At 36.3% G+C, this 19,775-nt stretch overlaps 2 protein-coding genes across 2 annotated transcripts in view; both read right to left on the bottom strand.

Annotated features, from left to right (window-relative positions):
- Nucleotides 1-3,629: 3,629 nt before the first annotated feature.
- LOC134798775 (ribose-phosphate pyrophosphokinase 2-like) lies at nucleotides 3,630-4,875 on the bottom strand. The gene has a single exon (XM_063771151.1). It carries the CDS (start codon nucleotides 4,749-4,751, stop codon nucleotides 3,720-3,722), a length of 1,032 nt encoding a protein of 343 aa, XP_063627221.1. The 5' UTR covers nucleotides 4,752-4,875; the 3' UTR covers nucleotides 3,630-3,719.
- A 5,683-nt stretch (nucleotides 4,876-10,558) lies between these two features.
- The window catches only part of LOC134798975 (adipokinetic hormone/corazonin-related peptide receptor variant I-like), a 37,313-nt gene continuing 28,096 nt past the window's right edge, over nucleotides 10,559-19,775 (bottom strand). Inside the window, exon 6 of the mRNA XM_063771400.1 lies at nucleotides 10,559-10,819. Coding sequence (XP_063627470.1) covers nucleotides 10,640-10,819 — 180 coding nt within the window. The 3' untranslated portion in view covers nucleotides 10,559-10,639. The remainder of the gene's footprint in view (nucleotides 10,820-19,775) is intronic.

The raw sequence follows: 19,775 nt of genomic DNA, 5'->3' as shown, positions 1-19,775 counted from the left end.
GGGCAAACTTTCTTCATGAGGGGCCACAACTTGAAGGAATTTCAGAGGAGGGCCAGATTTACAGCAAAAATGTATTTTTATTATATTGCTGGCCATATTATACATTTTTTAAATGACTGGCGGCGGGCCAGATAAATCCTTTCGCGGGCCGGACCTGGCCCGCGGGCCGTACTTTGCCCACCACTGGTTTAGGTACCTAAGTATAGATCGAGTAGGTAGGAAGTTGTTTCTGTTGATTGATCACGAAATCGCTAATAGGTAAACTTGGTCAAGCAGATCTTGTCAGTAGAAAAAGGCGGCAAATTTGAAAAATGTAGGCGCGAAGGGATATCGTCCCATAGAAAATTTGAATTTCGCGCCTTTTTTTACTGACAGGATTTGCTTGACCGTCTATACCTACCTGGGTATTTTCGCGAGAAGAGATCCAATCAACTTTTTTCTAAGGTAGGTAAATTAAATATTTTTCCTACTCAGAATAACGAGCTCTTTAGATCTAGGAGAAAAAAAAATGTCCCAAAATTTTCAGTAATTTTACTTACTCTTCATTTTGTAACCGCCGTACAAAGTGTTTGAAAAATGGTTACGGATTGGAAAAACAAAATTTGGGACGTTTTTTCTTCTTCTAGTAGGATCGAAAGATTTTATCGTTGATAGATCTAATTAAGTCACTCGTGCCTGAAATTATTGTATTGGAATAATTGTCATCTGACCTTTGTGAATTCAAAATCCAAATAAATTTTTGATCATGCTTAGTAGAATTTGCACGAGTTTTCTTCTTAGAAAAGGCATTTTAATGCTTCTTTAGAAGGTCTACGTGACGTCTGTGTCAATTGACACAATTACGATCTAAGAATAGGTAGGTAGGTACTTATTTTTAGGAGAATTCACAAAAATACCCTCAATCTCATTTCAATGTTCAATCGTAATGTATTTCAGATAATGGTTTTTATAATTCAAGTCTGGGGCACGGTAGCCATGCCACATAATTTTGACTAAGGTGTAGAGTTTGTGAAGTTAGGGCTTGTAGAGTTATTAGGGCGTAACGTAGAGGCTCCAGTGCCCGACACAGCTCCATTAACGACATTTTCAATCATAATGTCATAGCAATAAAGTTGACAGCAAGGTGTCGAATATTGGGTCTTAACATGTCGATTATTGGGGTGTTTACGTTATAGAGTTAGAAACTATTTGATAGTGCGAAACATAGGTAGGTGAGTACCTAGGTATCTACTCGTCTTGGAAACATTTTACATGAAAATGTTTTCTGGTGGTAACAATTTTCTCTCAAGATGCCATCCAATGACCTTGACATTAATTAATAGATATTTTTAAACCAAAACTATTTAAAATTATGTGAATATAATATCAGAGGGTCTAGCCAAGCACAAAAATCTAAATTTCGTTATGTGTCTCTCTATCACTCTTGCATATTCGAGCGATAGAGACAGTTATCTAAATTTAGATTTTCGTGTTACCGCGAAAAATCAGCCCTCTGATCAATATTTATAAAAACTGGTCAACATCACTAGCGACCGAAGAGCTGGCAGCTTTCTCTCGCAACTCGCAACGTATTAGCATCGCAAAACAGCGGGGAAATGCTGCCATCAACATCCTCGGCGCCAAAGGGGCCAAATTTTTTTGACATATTTTTATTTTATTAAGTAATTTTATACCACGTCGGTGTCAAACAAGCATACGGCCCGCCTGGTGATAAGCAGTCACCGTAGCCTATGGACGTCTGCAACTCCTGAGGTATTATATACATGCGCGTTGCCGACCCTAATAAAATTATATCATACCAAAAATGATTTTGAGATTTTATGATTTTAAAGTTCGAATGCCATATAATTAACGTGTAATTAACATTCCAGACAGAGATTTTCAAGCAGGATATTAAAAGGCAGTAGATATTTAGCTTCTTTATATTCCTCGGCTCCTTTTATACGATTAAGTATCTACTTACTGAGTATGACATTTTATACAAGAATACATGCTGATAATGGTTTTCTTGGAGCTATTTATTCTGCACTATTAAGGCCTTGATTATCTAGTTCGCTAAATAAATATTTATAGGTAAATCGAAATACGAATCCACAAGAAGATATATCAAGAATCGAGCGCGATGCTTTGCCAATATTTTGCCAACAACATTTATTAAGTAATCGTTATCCTCCATAAAATAATCGCCTCTTTTATAATTACATACTTATAACATCCCAAATCTCTCAATCACAACGAAAGCGAAATATAATACATTTTAGTTTAATATTATTTGACCGGATTTTACTTAGCGAAAACACTAGAAACCATAATATTATGCATAAACATACCTACTCGTAAACACGACAACGAGAAGTAATTAACCGATTTCGTGTTCCTACGAAATCAGTAAACTTTAAAGACAATACATATATATTAAACACAGGTAACTTTAATGACTATCAATGAATTGTACTTACATTCTTTTCTTTTACCTTGTCATCACAATCTCACTAGGATAACTTTCTACAACATAACCTATAAAACACGATAACAACAAAATACCTACGTTCGGAACGCCTGCTGCTGTGCTTATCCATCCTTTTCCATTTATCTGATATTGCATATTGGTTATACCACGGCGTTCAGCCTTTGGCGTTTTGATAAACGTTCAGACGTTTATGATGCCAATTTAAATCGCTTTTGACGCTTTTGCTACTATTTTGATAGCTACGTGAATTGCATGTACCTACCTATAAAATGTATTAAATTTAAATTTTAAGTACCGTAAAATGGGGTGAGTAGGGACAAAACTGACGTTCAAACCTCGATAACATTTTATTTTAAAATTTTATGCAAACTTAATTTTATTAATAAATGTTCCGGCCGTTTGTATTTTAGTTTTTTTTTATGATTTTAGGTAGTTCCATTTCATAACTTTAACGATAAACACAAAATCCCTCCTCACCCCGTAGTCCCTCGTTGGGGTGAGATGGGATTTCATACAAAAGGTGATTTTGAAACGTTGTTGAATGGATTTTTTTTATTATGAATATTACTTTGTGATAGGAATACATTATTTAGGTAGCAGTAGCCTTTAAAAACCATCTCACCCCCCTGTCATCACTTCTCTCCCCATTCATAACCCGACTCTCCTCGCAATCCCTACTCACCCCATTTTACGGTATTAACAATTTCAACCCATACATAACATCGACAGTTATACATTATTACATATATGTATAGGACGTAGTGTGTCAGAGAGATATTTTATATGCAGCTTTTAATTAGGCATTCTCAAAAGCGCCCTCATCAGCTCGAGATGGATCGTTTGCTAACTCGTATATTTGGAAAGTCACCGCAAGAATCCATCAACGAGGAAATTGTTCCGTTTCCCTTGCGGCTTTCATCCTCACAATGAAAGCCGCAGAATTTTGGGGCTTTTTGACCGATAATGTCATTCAATTTACTGATTTAATTGAAACTTCCGTGTGTTAAAACTCGAGTTTCACGTTTAGATAAATAAAGATAGGTAAATACTTAGATCTTTATTCATCTAACTGCTTACTATACCTACAACAACAACAAATTATTTACCATTTTGTTGTAGCATTATTGGTTAGTTATTATATTAGGCATCTAAACACAAGTTAATGTGATATATTTTATTAATTCTTAAATTAATTTTGAAGGTTTCTGAATGGGTACATAGTTACATACATAATAATTTTATTTTACCCCTAGTAGGGCGCGTTTGTGAACAAATAAGAAACGGACTCCGCGTAATGCGTTCTTCTTATAGCCTCCGCCAGCATCATTGAAATGTCTATAATTTGCAGCTTGGGGCAAATTTTCATTAGCTTGTCCTGAGGAATCGTGTTGGTCATCACAAAAGCTTCCAAACTAGAATTGTTTATCTTCTCAATGGCGTTTCCTGCTAGAACACCGTGAGTCACAATAGCGTACACTTTATTGGCACCAGCTTCATGCAACTTCTGCGCTCCTTTGACGATAGTGTCGCAAGTATCTGCCAAGTCGTCGACCATGATGGCCGTCCTGTTGTTGACGTCCCCGACTAGAACGGTGGATTCGTCTGTCTCTACCGCTCGTTGACGCTCTTTGTGGATGATCGCGAAGTCGATGTCGAGTCTGTCAGCGATCGCTGTCATCCTCTTTACTCCTCCAGCGTCCGGGGATACCATCACGCTGCTCCTCCATTCTGGTATATTCTCCTGAATCCATTTGGTAATTGCAGGCTCCGCATACAGATTATCTACTGGTATATTGAAGAATCCCTGGATTTGTGACGCGTGCAAGTCGATGGTGATAACGTGATCCGCTCCCGCTACAGATATTAAGTTGGCAAGAAGTTTGGCTGCGATAGGGGCGCGACTCTTTTCTTTCTTGTCTTGCCTTGAATAAGGGAAACACGGTATAACTGCTGTAACTCTAGACGCTGACGCAATTTTGCAGGCGTTGATCATGATAAAGAGCTCCATGAGGTTATCGTTGATGTCACCACACCCACTTTGAACAATGTATACATCTTCGCCTCTTACAGACACTCCTATCACGACGCTGGTTTCCTTGTTGCTAAACGTTTTCGTCGTAGCTTTGCCCAGGTCGATCCCGAGTCTGCCGACGATTTTCTTTGCTAGTTCTGGATGCGAGGTCCCCGTAAATACTTTAATGTTTGGCATTCTTGGGCTTGGATTGATGAATTTCCGTGGATGCGAATCTTCCTCCTTCACTTGGATTTCGTCTGGTTTCATGAGTGACCTCAGCTCAACTGCGGAGCTCTCAACTGGGTGACTCTTAGATATGGAATGATAGTTGTTTGCTCAACTGATTTATCGGAGTTCACGAGCAGGTCGCCTCTATCGATCCCCCGCAATGGAACTTTATTCACTGTTATCGGCTGTAAACAGTAGTCGCAAATACGGTCGACTTGCCTCAAACGTAGGTACCTACCTATTATTTATTTGGCTTATCATTTCATCAGCAGTTTATTGTCTAAACTAAACAGTAAGTAAACAATGTTATGCTAAACATGATTTGAACCTCAAATAAGAATTTTAGTAACTGCTGTTTAATTTTATTTAATATTAATTAAGTACTGATTTAATGCAAGTAACAAAGAACCAACCGACCGCTATAGAAAACAGGGAAACCATTGGGTCCTTTTACGTTTTACAGCTGACGTCTACGTCACGTTTCCGTAGTCTTTCACGTCATGACGGTTTAATAATTTGGCTTAAAATGTTACCTACATTTTATTCAAGATTAAGTTAGATAATATTTTTACAATACATATGGAGCTACTTTATCGCCCTAGTGCGGTACCTAACTGGCACAATACGTGCATATGTCGATTTTTTTAAGGGCCATATGTACTGTAAAACGTTGTACAATACAAGTGCGAAAAGGTAATTCGCAACTTGTGACGATTTAGAACACTCCCTTCGGCCGTATTTCAATTTATCGCCACTCGTTGTGAATTTCCCTACTTTTCGCACTTGTATCGCTACTAAGGAATCGGCATACGTACATACATTACATTACATTATCGTCGACGTCCACTGCAAGCTAATCAATACCGTTCACAGTAAACTAACAGCGTCTGCATACAATTTCATATATTCTAATTTCAGACCAGGCTAATTTCTCATGCCAAATGTACGTAGCATTTGGTACATCATAGGCATACGTATTACATCATACGTTTATAGGCATATGCATGCATTCTTACTGCAAAGTTTGTTCAAAATTAGAGTGGTCAGATTCTATTAGTGTGGCGATAAAACATGGCCTGGACGTGGTTGTCATCAGTAAATTATAAAAGCGACCATTAAATCATATCCGAAATATTATCTACATTGTTAATCCCAGCCCTTTGTTACCCTCGAAACTACCCGATACAAGTACATAAATCCATCAAATGTTATTACTGTTTCTCCGAATTAAAACACGCATAAAATAAATGAATATATTTATATTGACAACTGATAAAGTTCATTTCAGTTTGGCCTTTAACCCCTTGCATCATAAAGTAGTTAATTATAAACATACAATCTTTGTACATATGTTTACGTACAGTCAACGTGAAAGATATGTTTACATTTACCACCTTTTTGCAAAGGATTAATGTGCAAAAGTGTAAACACTCTTGGCGTCGACTGTACTTAGTGGAATTCAATTATTTCGATTGATTGCTACGCATATATCATAGGTTTATGTAAACATACTTAGATTTGTTGGTACTTAATTAAATAAATCAATATTTGGGGACAATCTTATGGCTCCTCTACACGAATGGCCAACGCCGGCCAATCCAAGGGACGCAGCCATGCGGTAGACTGAGATAGCAATATCACTTGCTCCCTCTAATGCATAAATGCGTCCCTTGGATTGGCCGGCGTTTGCCATTTGTGTAGAGGAGCCATTACGTAAATCGACCTAGCCCCAAATTAAACAAAACTTGGTACTATTGGCACTAGGCGACGATATATGTACAGAGTGTGTCCATGACTTATATAAATAAATAATATATACATACATAGATAACATCCACCATAACTCAGGAAGAAATATTCGTGATAAACACACAAATAAATGCCCTTACCGGAATTCTAATTTTGTAGCCAATCTGGTAGATATATTTTTATTAACTTCAGTGCCGATAGCTAACTGAGAGGCTGATTGTAATTTGAAAATTTATTATAGTTTGGATCTTGTTATGATACGCCGTGGAAAGTGCTTTCAGTGTGTCTTACGCGTACCAATAAATGACGTGTACGCGCCGGGACCAATTTAGCGTGAGCGATTGTCTAGGTCGTTTAAAAACAAGATGAAACCTTAACAAATGGTTAAATCAGTATCAGCCCTGTTTATTATATAAAGTAAGATACGAATAGGTATACTTTGCTATCTATAAATGGCTGCCAATTAATGAAAGACATTTGAATTTCACGCTTCGTTATCTTGTAAGTACCTACCTTTCATAAGGGTGCAATGCACCAAGGAGAAGTTTCCAAAGTTGCGGAATTTTCCATACGGAATGTTCTCAGAACTTAAATTTTACGAACCATAAAAATTATTCAGGAAGTCGCTGGACACCGCCGTTATCAATTATTTTAACTGACTGTCTTATTTACGAGTTTATTAAAATAATACTAATAGTACATTTTTTGATAATTCTCATAGGGAATGTTCTCATTGGAATAGTTATTTGTACAACAAGAGATCAAAGTTTGATATTTCTTCGAGTGCTTATTTTGAGTCCCGTGCAAGCGAAAGATTCTATAATAGATTCACGAGCGTAGCGAGTGAATCTAATTTAGAATCTTGAGCGTAGTAAGGGATTCAAAAGCGCACGAGATGTAAATAACTTTGATCTCGTGTAGTACACAAAATTTTTCACCCTAAGCAGTGAGAACATACCTAGAGGGACAGAGATAATAGAACCCAAGTATATCGAACTTGTATTAGACCCCGCATGTTGAAATGACTATAAAGGTCACTTGAATGTCATTTTGTCTCACTCGGTGAGCAAAATCGCATTTTGCTCACTGCGTGAGACACAATCAGTGAGCAAAATGCGATTTTGCTCACTGAGTGAGACAAAATGACTCAGTGAGCAAAATCGCATTTTGCTCACTGTTTTTAAGAAGCAAAGTACCCTTGTTCGAGCTGCTGAGGTGAAAATTAAATTTAAATTCTCGTGAAAGTTTCCGGAAATTCCCGAGAATGTTACTGAATTTTTGAGAATGTTCTGCAACTTGTACATTGCTACATAAGGGTGTGTTTTTGGTGATATAGTTAAAAAATATCAGGGGGCTGTTTATAAAGGCCTGTCACTTCTAATTTCTGTCTGTGTCACTTTTTCATCATGTGCTTGACAGAGTTATAAGGGGTCCTAACAAACATATTTGTTAGAGAAAGAAACACGAGACTACAAGTTGAGGCACTTGTAGCTGTTATAATGTAGAACAAGCCGGCCGCTGTCAATGTCAAGAGAGACGTTTCTTTAGAGTCGGACCAAGAAAAGTCTGCAGCGGATTTGATAGCCCACGCAGTGCAAGTGTCATTTATACGTCATAATTTCACAGAAGTTTGACGTTTAAAATAACACGTGCACTGCGTGGGCTATCAAATCCGCTGCAGACTTTTCATGGAATGACTCTAACTATAAGTCTATAACCAATATAAACCACACCCATAATATGTTGCTGCAATCAGAATACGCTTCAACATGAATATGTAATGTTTACCATAATAATCTTTTTACTATTTTGTAAACATCTAAAATGGTACATATTTACCTATTAACAAATACAACATAATTCAAATCGGGTAAAAAACACAAAATATTATTGTCATAAAAACATTTAATTAACACTGATATGTTAATAACAACAATACGTTACATTATATTTACAGGTTACAAATACATTAATGTACCTAATTAGGTCGTTTAAACTATGGCTTCAGAACTCTTTCCTTTCATAGTTACATACTCGTACATATTATTATACATTATACCTATACCAGGCTGGGCCCATATCAAATTAAAGCTGTTCGTTAAATACTGTTGCTTTATATGGCTATGAGATATTAGAATTACAAATATTACCAGATCCAGAAGACGTGATAATCTGGTATCGTCTTGGCTCGTCCCATTCGTTTTTCGTCAAGTTCTTAAATTAGTCCTATTCTGCTTTCGTCTCTCATTCTATATTGAAAGCCACCGACGATTGTGACGAATGTAGAATGAGTGACGAAAGCAGAATAGGACTAATTTAAGAACTTGACGAAAAACGAATGGGACGACCCAAGACGATACCAGATTATCTAACCTTATCTGACCTGACCTGACCTGATAACAAATATCTTATTGATAGCGGATTATTATCTTGTATAGCTCTAGAGAGATCTCTTTTATCTTATTGTGTAATTCCCTTTACAATTTCGATTACTGCTTCGGAGCTCGAGATTGAGAGATATATTATCGTCCATTGACCCTGATGGCAAAGTAGCTATGTTAAAGAAGATTTTGCAAATACAATAAGCAGTTCAAAAACATTTTAGAATGCTGTCTCAATTCGAAATCGGAAACTGAGAAAAGTTTTGTAACATCCTCAAACAACCCTTCGTCAATTTGGTATTTCAAAGGCACAAATTGTGTTGCTTAACTTCGAATTGTGTGGCTTTACTCGGGTAAATCCATTCGACCCTCTCAGCAAATATCTAACCTATAACCTTTTCTTAATACCGAAATCGCATAATCTGACAGATGGATTTACCCGAGTTTGGAGTTAAGCGACTCAATTGTATACAATCAATTAGAGGCTTCAAATGTTTTAAGACTTTTAAGTATGTCCCAACAAGCCGAAACCCCGTTCATAATTTTGCGTTTAGGGCCGACTGTGTTGTCGAGGGGCTGAAATAAGTTAATAATTTTGGGTAATTTCGGTCGTACATACCTACATGTACGTTTCGTGTATCGGGTTCGTTGGACTGGAATACAGGCAAGTAATGAAACTTAACCAGTTAAATAAAGATACATGTATTCTAGTCAATATATACTGTAATGAAAGTGAAAAGAGATATACGTCCAGATGTTGTTTTAGGGCCAGGTGTGGGACGAAACTTGTCTTGGGCGCGTCGTCTTTCTATATTTTTAGTTAATCGAAGTTGTTTCAGAGAACGTGCGTGTCGGCATCGGGATTGATCATGTTTAAATTTAGGTTCCTACGCCGTGGTGCTTGACGAAAGACGTATTGATATCAATATTGACAGGACAAAACATTTATTTGTCTTGAAGGGATTGCGTTATTGTGTAACATAAGCTTGTTAAACGTGAAAAGTTACTGTATATGTACATATAAGTAGGTACCTACTTATTTGTGAAGTAAAGTATTGGAGATACAAATTAATTAAATTGGTATATATATACTAGTTAAATTCAGTGGAAGATAAGTTGTTAGTTAAAAATATTTAAAATAAACCAGTACTTTATCATCACCATAAAAGTCCTATATAATAATAGGAAGGGTAATAATAGCATTGTTATTTTATAACATCCAGATATAAATTACATTATTACAATACAGCAGATAAAAATAATATATCAGGGTAAAAATATTTCTGTACACAGGTAATTCATTTTAGGTAGCAAAATATTTGTTAGGTTTATCAGCCAACTCTGAAAATCCATTTCTTATTATTAATGTTCTTGGCTTAACATAAATTTCTTAAGGTTAAGTATCACAATTATTAATTAATTATTTCAGATGAGTAATGTTTCTTATAAAAAATAACCAGGGTACATTGAGTTATTGTTCCTAGTAAATATTAAATTACTAATACCAGTTCGGAGGATGATGGAAACGTTTATCATTTGTGTAGGTAAGTTCAACAACACTTGCTACATAATGGTAATGTATTTGTACTTCTATATGTACACGACTAAAAGGTGTGTTGTCAGGTTGTAACTTCGAGAGAATAGGTAATATTCACGAGAACAATCGGGATGCTGTGGAACTTAACAGAAGAATACATTTCTATGACAACCTTTTTTCCTATGACTTTTTTTATCACACTATTCGCGCTGTCGACTAGTTTTTCAGTCTTGTTTAGAATTATAGGAAAATTGGCACATTTAATAATAGTCCCTTGGCGTTTGCAATGTGAACACCTCGCAGCTCCTCGACGGTTTGATTTTGTGGTCCTCGTCCGAGTGGTCGCGCCAGCAGCGCACGGGGTCGGACGTGACGCTGGGGCCGCCGAGTGACGTCTCCTGGAAGCGCACCCTGTGCCGGCGCACACTGCTGCATTGTACCTGTAAAACATATGCAATTTAGAGATCACCAGTTGTTATTAAATATATTAAGAACGGGTCACTCACGTATTTTAAGTCGAAAAACGCTCGACATGTTTCACACCGTACCGAGGAGTGTCATCACATGTCACACACACATGTAACATGTCGAGCGTTTTTCGACTTAAAATACGTGAGTGACTCGTTCTTAATATATTTAAATATGTCTGTGTCTCACGGAAGTTTTGTTATTAAAATCACCAGTTGTTATTTTCTTTTTGCTATTGAAAGGTCTGATTTTTTGTCAACCGTACCAATTTATTGTCAAAATACAGTTAAGGTTGTACATGGCAAATTGAGTCAATCTTGGACAAACAACGTGATTTTATTACATATTTATATTCAAAAAGTGTCGTTTGATGAAGTAACCTTGGCGAGGAACATTGAACACATATGACTATGGTAGGATAAGTAAGTACAGTCACCTGCAATAATATGTTACACAACGAAGGCCGCAAAATTATCTAACACGATCTTATTTGTAGAGCCATAAGAGCGTGTCACATATTTTTGCGGCCTTCGAAGAGTAACATATTATTGCGGAAAATATAATTCACTACATCAGGAGGGTTTCCTGCTTGTAATAAGTAATAACAGGTTATAAATTTGATCTGTATTTGTTATGGACCTGTCAAATTTATCAAATTTAGATTTGATCAAATTTAGTACCAGTCATCATAATTCATATCCATAACAAATCAACATCAAATTCATAACCTATTATTACAAGCAGAATGCGCCTCCCGTAGTGTACGCAATTTCACTTGCCGACTAGCAGAAAATACGAGGTAAGTATATCGGATAGAGCGCTCTCTAGTTTGCAATAAACTTTAGTCGCGGAGCCAGTTAAATGTTAGTTTATCCTTACAGATAGGGCTGCCATCTCTAAATCCGCCGAACCCGGACATAGACTTAAAAAACCCGAACATTTGGCGTAAATAGCATGATTTCCCCGGACGTGTATTTAAGTAAGTATACTTCTTCTCCGTCGAATTACTCTTGACAGAGCAGTCGTGGTGTAACATCTCCCACCTCTCTCCTCTAAATAACCCTACTTACCCCTACTTAGCTAGACCTAGACTTGCCTAAAATACAAAAATTCCAATAAGAAAATCTAAAATCCTAAAAACCTTTAAAATACCCCAATCCGTAATTACCTTTACTAGTTATCATAAAATAATGCAAACAACCTAAATAAATTCTAATTAAATAAGTTAATATCTTGAATTGGATCAGTAAATTGGCCAAATGATCGTTTAGTGTTTATGTAGGACCCTTTGTCGTAACCGCTAATAGTAACCGAAATCCTTTTCGCATAATAGGAAAGAGTTATGAATAATACGCCTATAAATCCTAATAAAGTTAAATAATTATTAAACCGTGAACTATGTCAGAGTAATAAGAAATATCATTGCAGGTTGTAGTAATGTTTGACTTAATCAGATTAAGTCTGTAAAAGGAAGTAATCAATAAGATAGTAAGTATGTCATAATCAAGTAAGTCTGTAGAATGTCATAGTTAAATTGTCACTAAAGTATTTCAATGTAAGTAAAGTCTGTCAAATGTAAAAAAGATTATTGCAAATTTATAACAAATTGTAAGAATATCTTATTCAAATGAATTCAGTAATAAATTGTAATCATTAAGTCAATTTGATGAATAAATAATAAATTATATTTTTTTTTTTGAAATTATCTCCCACCGAGCCCTACCGTGACCAGTTACCATGAAAGTAGAAAGTCCTTTTTGTTTGTACTTTATATTTTCCTTTTATATATTTGCTTGCTAACCTAGCTAGCTAAAGGAAAATAATTATATTAACGTCATGAAAAATATTTTATATTTTTACTATTATAGTACGTACAAACTTACTTATCTACAGTCACGCCCGGATGGAGTCAGGTCTCTAGGCTAAATTATACCTATTTTATTTTATTTTATTTTTAATAGGTATTTCTGAGCACTATGTAATATGTACTTTACCAGCTCAATCTTCATTTCAATCATTAATGGCAGGAATAATATATTCAAAGGGACAATTTAACCCGACAAATTACTGGTAGTAGAGCAGCAGTATTTGATCCACTCCAATTCTCCAGAACTCTGCAATTTTGTAATACATTTTAGTAATCAATGAAGTAATATTAACCAAACTATAATTGTAGTCATTTTGAATCACACTTTCGGACCAAAATAAACCACGGATCTTGCATCTGCCTCGATCTAGCCTGGATAAATCACTCATTGATATAATTTCAATAATATATGACCCCGTATTTTTAAGGTCAAGTGTGAAAATCACAGATAATCTGCAGAAAACAGAATGTAATCGTCATACAAACTGCTAAGGGACAGGCAAAACAAATATTTCTTTGTAAGCAAATTGATTCTACAATACTACATTATATTGTGGTTTTTAACTTTAGTTTTTCCCACAATATATTTCTACCAGTAGCGTTGCAAGGGACCAAATATATACAGTCATGTCATAAGTAAGTCAAGTTTGTCAATAAGTCATAAATAAATATATGTAATAAACTCCAAACAAACCCTATCCCCAAACTACATCCTAGCTAACGCTAAACTGAAGTTAACCCATAAACCCATAATAATGAACAACAAATACAATAAAATAGCCATAAATGTATCGAAAAGGAACCTAGCTACCTACTGTAAATATCTAATGGCTTTGATATATTAAAATTATAAATCTAGATCAATCCTACAAAAGCCCTAGACCTGATAAATAAAAACCCTAACCTAACAGCTAATCTATCCAACTATTCTACCGATATATTTGAAAACTAGCATCCCGGGATGCACATTTAATTTACTCGCGTAATTACTCGATGTGCAATGAGTAATTTCTATGCTATAGCTAACTAAGACGAGTGGAGACACCTCGTTTTAGACCTAAAAATCCTATTTCTCCGTGTGCTAGCCATACTTCCACACAGTGGATTGGGACAGCAGAAGTAAGGCCGGAAAGGGGTAATATAAAAGTGAATATATAAGTATATAGATACGGGATAATTGGACTAGAATCTGGCTTCTTTAAGAAGTCTAGATGACAACCCAAATCTTCCAGATCCTAGGGGGTTGACCCTGTCTTAATAAATGCAGGAACTGCCAGGTCCCCACCTGGGTTTTATCAAAAACACCGCAAGTTAGTAATCTGCGCTGTAGTTGCCACCGTTAGGTTACCTGCACAACTTACTAACCCCCCAACACTATGTTGGATCGGAACTAGTTCTCTCTAACCCATAAGTATGAACGAAACATCTCACTAAACTAAATTAAAATTAATATATAGAGTATTCCAACCAAGTTCATTTCAGTGCTTAATATCACTAAAATAAACCAGGCCAAACACTACACATATTAAACACAATTAAAACACAAACTAATTAATTTTCACTGGAAACAACTCAAGACTTTACAATCTTTAAGACTCTATTGATTTATAACTTAAACTTCACTTAGTATGTTCTCACACACTAGCGCTTGTCTGAGCACAAATCAATAAATAATTAAAATTCACTAAAAATTACAAAACCACTATGAACAATACTAACTTTACAATATTAATAATTCTATTGATTTATAATTTAAACTTTACTAATACAATATTAAATACTAGCACTTGTCTGAACCACAAATCAATAAACAACACAAAAGGAATTAAACCCACTAAAATTAACACAATTTAAATGTACTTCTCTAAAATTATTCAAGTAAAACCCCACAACAAATTACACTACATTATGCTCCAATCCAAACTCTACCAGCATCATGAGAAACTAGCAAAGTCCAGGTCAGGATACAATATAGGTAACCTAGATAGACCTAGCTAGAGAACCGACGTCCGACGGTTTGCGGAAGGCAACGAAGAATGATCTCGTAAGGGACTCTATTGATCCCTACCTTAGATCCCGTCATCCCTGCTATTTCCTACTTCCTTGTACGTCATTGGTTTCCCCATAACCAATACTGAATTTCATAATTTCGTACAATCCTCTCACTAATTACACCTTATTCCCTAATTAAAATAAGGTCCAATTTGACCTACTTTAGGGTGTGGTTTAAACTATTTCTTTACGCCTATGGGATTGACACTACAGTTTTTATTCTAACCACCGTTTGTTTTTTCTATATGAGCACATATTGTAGAACTCCGCCCCTTTCTAAATTCTTTATAATATGGTTCAATTTTGCATAGAATATTTTAACCAAAACAAACATTATTCATTCAATTTTACGATGACGTGCGAAATACGAGTCTACGCACTTGAAACATAAGAAACCAAACTGATTTTTAACAGATTTTTAAACTATAAAAGCTTTATGACATTGAAATAAAGTTGAAATCATTTTATGAATAAGTATCTTAATATATTGGTTTACTATTAATCACCTGGCTCTCTAAAACTATATCTAGAATTTCAGTCGAAATGGCCCACTTGAGATATGAGAAGAAATATAAATACTTAAATTACCGTGGGACACAATATTTGAAATTTAACCGACTTAAAAATAGAACAATACTATGTTCACATATAATGTTAACATGGAAGGGAGCCTCTGACATGTTACAGTGGTCACGTTGAACGACGAACGATTCTACGCCAGTTCTCCCTGGCAGATGCTTCTCTGGCACATGTGTTAAGTGGGGTGTTGGTAAGGGCTTTTATCTGATCCGTCCAACGCATTGGGGAACGTCCTCTTGACCTACAGCCATTGACCCGTCCCTGGACAACAAGTCTCTCCATGGCCTGCTCTCCACGTCGCGTCACATGTCCGAAGTATCTGAGGATACGCGCTCTGACCGTAGCTGAGAGCCTCTCTTTCACCTTAAGTTCTTCAAGTATGGAGACGTTTGTACGGTGTTGTGTCCAAGATACTCGCAGCATTCGTCTCCAACACCACATTTCGAGTGCGTCGATTCTTTGTCTCTCTCGCTCCTTCACTGTCCATGTCTCAGCACCATACAGTAATATAGGGAATACGAGAGACCGCACTAATTGGACTTTGGTGGCTTTGGTGATATTTCTGTCCTGCCATATCCTCTTCAACTTCTCCATGGCAGATCTTGTAATAGCAATTCGTCTTTTAATTTCATCCGCAGAGCCTCCAAGTAAGTATACGGTTTTTACCTACTTTGTACACAATAATGCCGGTAAATAATTAAATTCAATACGGTGTTTCCTCGCATAAAAAGTGTCCGGGTTTTCCGCGGACACTTTTTGAAAACCGGGGGGGGGGGGGGGGGGGCGCCAAACTAGGACAAATCCGGGGAAATCCGGACTGATGGCAGCCCTACTTACAGACGACGCTGATATTCACGTAACGTAACACACGCAAACGGAGGACTATGAAATATAACTTGAGGAAAATTAAATTGTGTTGCGGGGCAAAGTTAAGCCCCGAGAATGTCAAAACATGAAGTACATAGGTAATTATACAGGGTGACTCAGGAGACGTGAAATTATAAGCAACTGCTTCGTATCAGTATTAGTGAGGTTAACGTTAATTTTCTAGTCGTGTTGAAAAAAAAAGTTATTAATTTATTTACGACATGCATGGTCACTCTAAAATTAGAATAAGTAACTAGGTACCGATATTCTGTGTCAAATTGAATGTCATCACGGTCTGGTTACTTTGGGGTCATCCATTAATTACGTCACACGAATTTCTAGGTTTTTTGACCACCCCCCCCCCCCCCTTGTAACATTTGGTCACATTTGGCAAACCCCTCCCCCCTAGTGTGACGTCACATTTTTTCTACGAAATCGCCAAATCGAATTAAGTAAGTACCTAAGTATTATTAATATTTTATCAAAATATTTTTGACGATATAAATACTTATTAGTAATTTTATAACCCAAAACTGCTTAGGAAAGAAAATTAAAAGAATAAAAACGATTATCGTTTTAAAAACTTGTTATTTAAATGTACAGCGAATAAAATAATTAAAAAAAAAATCGGTTACTGATGAAGTTAAAGTGACGTCACAAAGTTTGTGTCTCCCCCCTCCCCCATGTCACAATATGTCACATTTTCTTGACCCCTCCCTCCCCCTAAACGTGTGACGTAATTAATGGATGACCCCTTTTGAAAACTCGTATCTCACTCGAGTTTTACGGTTTATTTTCTTCGTATTCAAAATGCTGTCATTACGGTTTTAAAGAGGTTTTATGTTTATTAATTAGGTCTTGCAGGGTGACCATGATTGTAGAGAATTAAATTTGCCCTCACCAAAAAGTTGAAAAATAGGAAAAAGTGTGGTTGTTTCACCTAAATACGACGGTGATCGATCAATTGTCAGTTACTGAGTGTGCAGAATTAGTCCTGCTCACGTCTCATGAATCACCTGTATACAGGGTTGGGCAAAATACTGGCTTCCACGTATTTCAAATACAAATTACAAAATACATTTTTAAAAGTATTTGAAATACCAAATACAAATTACTTTGGTGACTGGTATTTGAAATACAAAATACAAATTACAGTGTTTAAAATAATGTATTTCAAATACAAAATACAAAATACTTTTCATTTTTTTGTTTAATCATTTAGTTTTTTTAACGAATATCCTTTCCTAAAAACTTATTGGGTCATTGCGCTTGTTTTCGTCCAGCTCTAGTTTTCGTCCACTTGACGAAATTTGAATATAAATCTACATTGCTGCACAAATTTGGACTGATTTCAATCCTTAGCTAAACAATATATCTGTCCACATATAAAAATTATATTTCGCAAATAGTAAATTAAAACTGAAATATATTATTTGCTAATCTGTCAAGTGGTCGAAAACTAGAGTATGGACGGAAACTACTGCAATGACCCTATCCCCTGGCTGTTGACGAAAAGTTCCGCGCACATTAGCTCGCTCGCGCATTGTACCTATTTGCCCTCGTACAAGTTGTACATTATATTAAAAAAAAACGTTCCATTTTAGGATTATAGAATTTAATAAAATGTATTTCGTAGAAATGTATTTTGATGCTTGAAGTATTTGAAATACAAAATACTAAATACATGTGAGTTCAGTATTTGAAATACCAAATACAAAATACTTTTCCAGGTAGTATTTGAAATACAAATACAAAATACTAAAATGTATTTCAAATACGTATTTCAAATACATGTAATTGAAATACTGCCCAACCCTGCCTGTATAAGTACCTCCAGCTTTTGCCCGCGACAAAGGTAATTATGCAACATTACTCCAGTAATTTTACGGAGCGGAAGTATGGCGAATTGGAAATAATTTATCTCACGATTCTAGTTTTATATTAGAACAAGAATCTAACAAAAAATCGTTACTTATATCCTTTCCAATTTGCAGCCCATCAGCTGTTCTATAAGTCCTTTGAGCCTTGGCGTTTGTTTTTAGGGACATCCGGTATTATAAATATTATTATTGTTAAGTTTAATATGGTGTCGTGCCCATATTCACAGTTTGTAAACAGAATGCAAATAAATTTCATAAATTTAATATAATTTTGACGCTCCCGGAATGCTGATGTTCCATTACGGTAAACTAAGTTAACCAAATTGTGATGAATACTGCTCGCATCTAGCGAGCCTTAAGGTTCGTGTTCTTCTCTCACTCTCACTGAGTGTAAGCGTGAGCGAGATGAATGTGCGTGATGCTCGGTACTGCGGTTTTTTAAATTAGAATTTGTTGTAAGTTTTATAAAAAAACGGGCAAGTGCGAGCCGGACTCGCGCACGAAGGGTTTCGTACCATAATGCAAAAAACGGTCACCCATCCAAGTACTGACCCCGCCCGACGTTGCTTAACTTCGGTCAAAAATCAAGTTTGTTGTATGGGAGCCCCACTTAAATCTTTATTTTATTCTGTTTTTAGTATTTGTTGTTATAGCGGCAACAGAAATACATCATCTGTGAAAATTTCAACTGTCTAGCTATCACGGTTCGTGAGATACAGCCTGGTGACAGACGGACGGACGGACGGAAGAAACGGACGGACGGACAGCGGAGTCTTAGTAATAGGGACCCGTTTTACCCTTTGGGTACGGAACCCTAAAAAGTAGGTAATCGACGAGTTCCCTCAAAAATAAAAATGCGCATTTTTAGAATAGAAGCAAATTTTATATTTTTAACTTTAGTGCATAAATTGTTACAACTTTTCAAAGTGCGTTTTAGACCTATGTTTACACCACAGTGTGTGCGTTATCGAGTGAAAGTCACAAAATCAGGATTTGAATCGATCACAGACAAAACATCCTCCAGACTGAGCATAGTCGCGCTACCCCCTCTGCCACGCATACGGTAAATTTACTCCATGTTCGAGTCGAAAGTGTCTGTGTGTGACGTCCGTGAACTCGTTCGTCGTTTGAACGGACCAATCACGGCACGGGATCTCGTTAACCTCATCCCGCGCACCCCCGCATTTTCTACAGCATCGGTTGCATGAAATAATTGCTCTAAACTCCGTCTAGAGGATTCCTAGTCTATGGAATCGATGAAGTCACTAGAGAAAATATCTAACCTAACATTATATAAATTATGTTATTTTGATTAACTAATTGCGAAAGATTACACTAACTTCAGTGAAGTGACTGAGCAAGTTTGAAGGCAAGTGGCAAGTTTACAAGTTCAATTCGTGTGTTTCAAGTTCTGAACATACAAGTATATATGTATAAAATAGCAAGTACATTGACAGTGACATCGCCTGCGTTACCCAATACCTGACTATTGTACTTTGACAGATAGTCCCAGTTATCCGAACACACGTAGGCTTGTCAGAATGTAAGATTCATATGGATGTTCCCCTACATTTTGATAACTTACAACCTGATATGATATAAAAAATTCCCAGTAAAACGGGCCTCATAAAGTCGCGTAGCGAGATCGAGAAATATAAGATTTATTGTTTGCGACACGAACCC

This window comes from Cydia splendana, chromosome 17, assembly GCF_910591565.1.
Source record: "Cydia splendana chromosome 17, ilCydSple1.2, whole genome shotgun sequence".
Classification (NCBI taxonomy): domain Eukaryota; kingdom Metazoa; phylum Arthropoda; class Insecta; order Lepidoptera; family Tortricidae; genus Cydia; species Cydia splendana.
The sequence above is the reverse complement of the archived record's forward strand: the minus strand, read 5'-3'. Positions and strand labels throughout refer to the sequence as shown.

Excerpts from the sequence above, each read along its gene's own strand:
- LOC134798775 (XM_063771151.1), bottom strand. The coding sequence starts at position 4,751 with ATGAAACCAGACGAAATCCAAGTGAAGGAGGAAGATTCGCATCCACGG.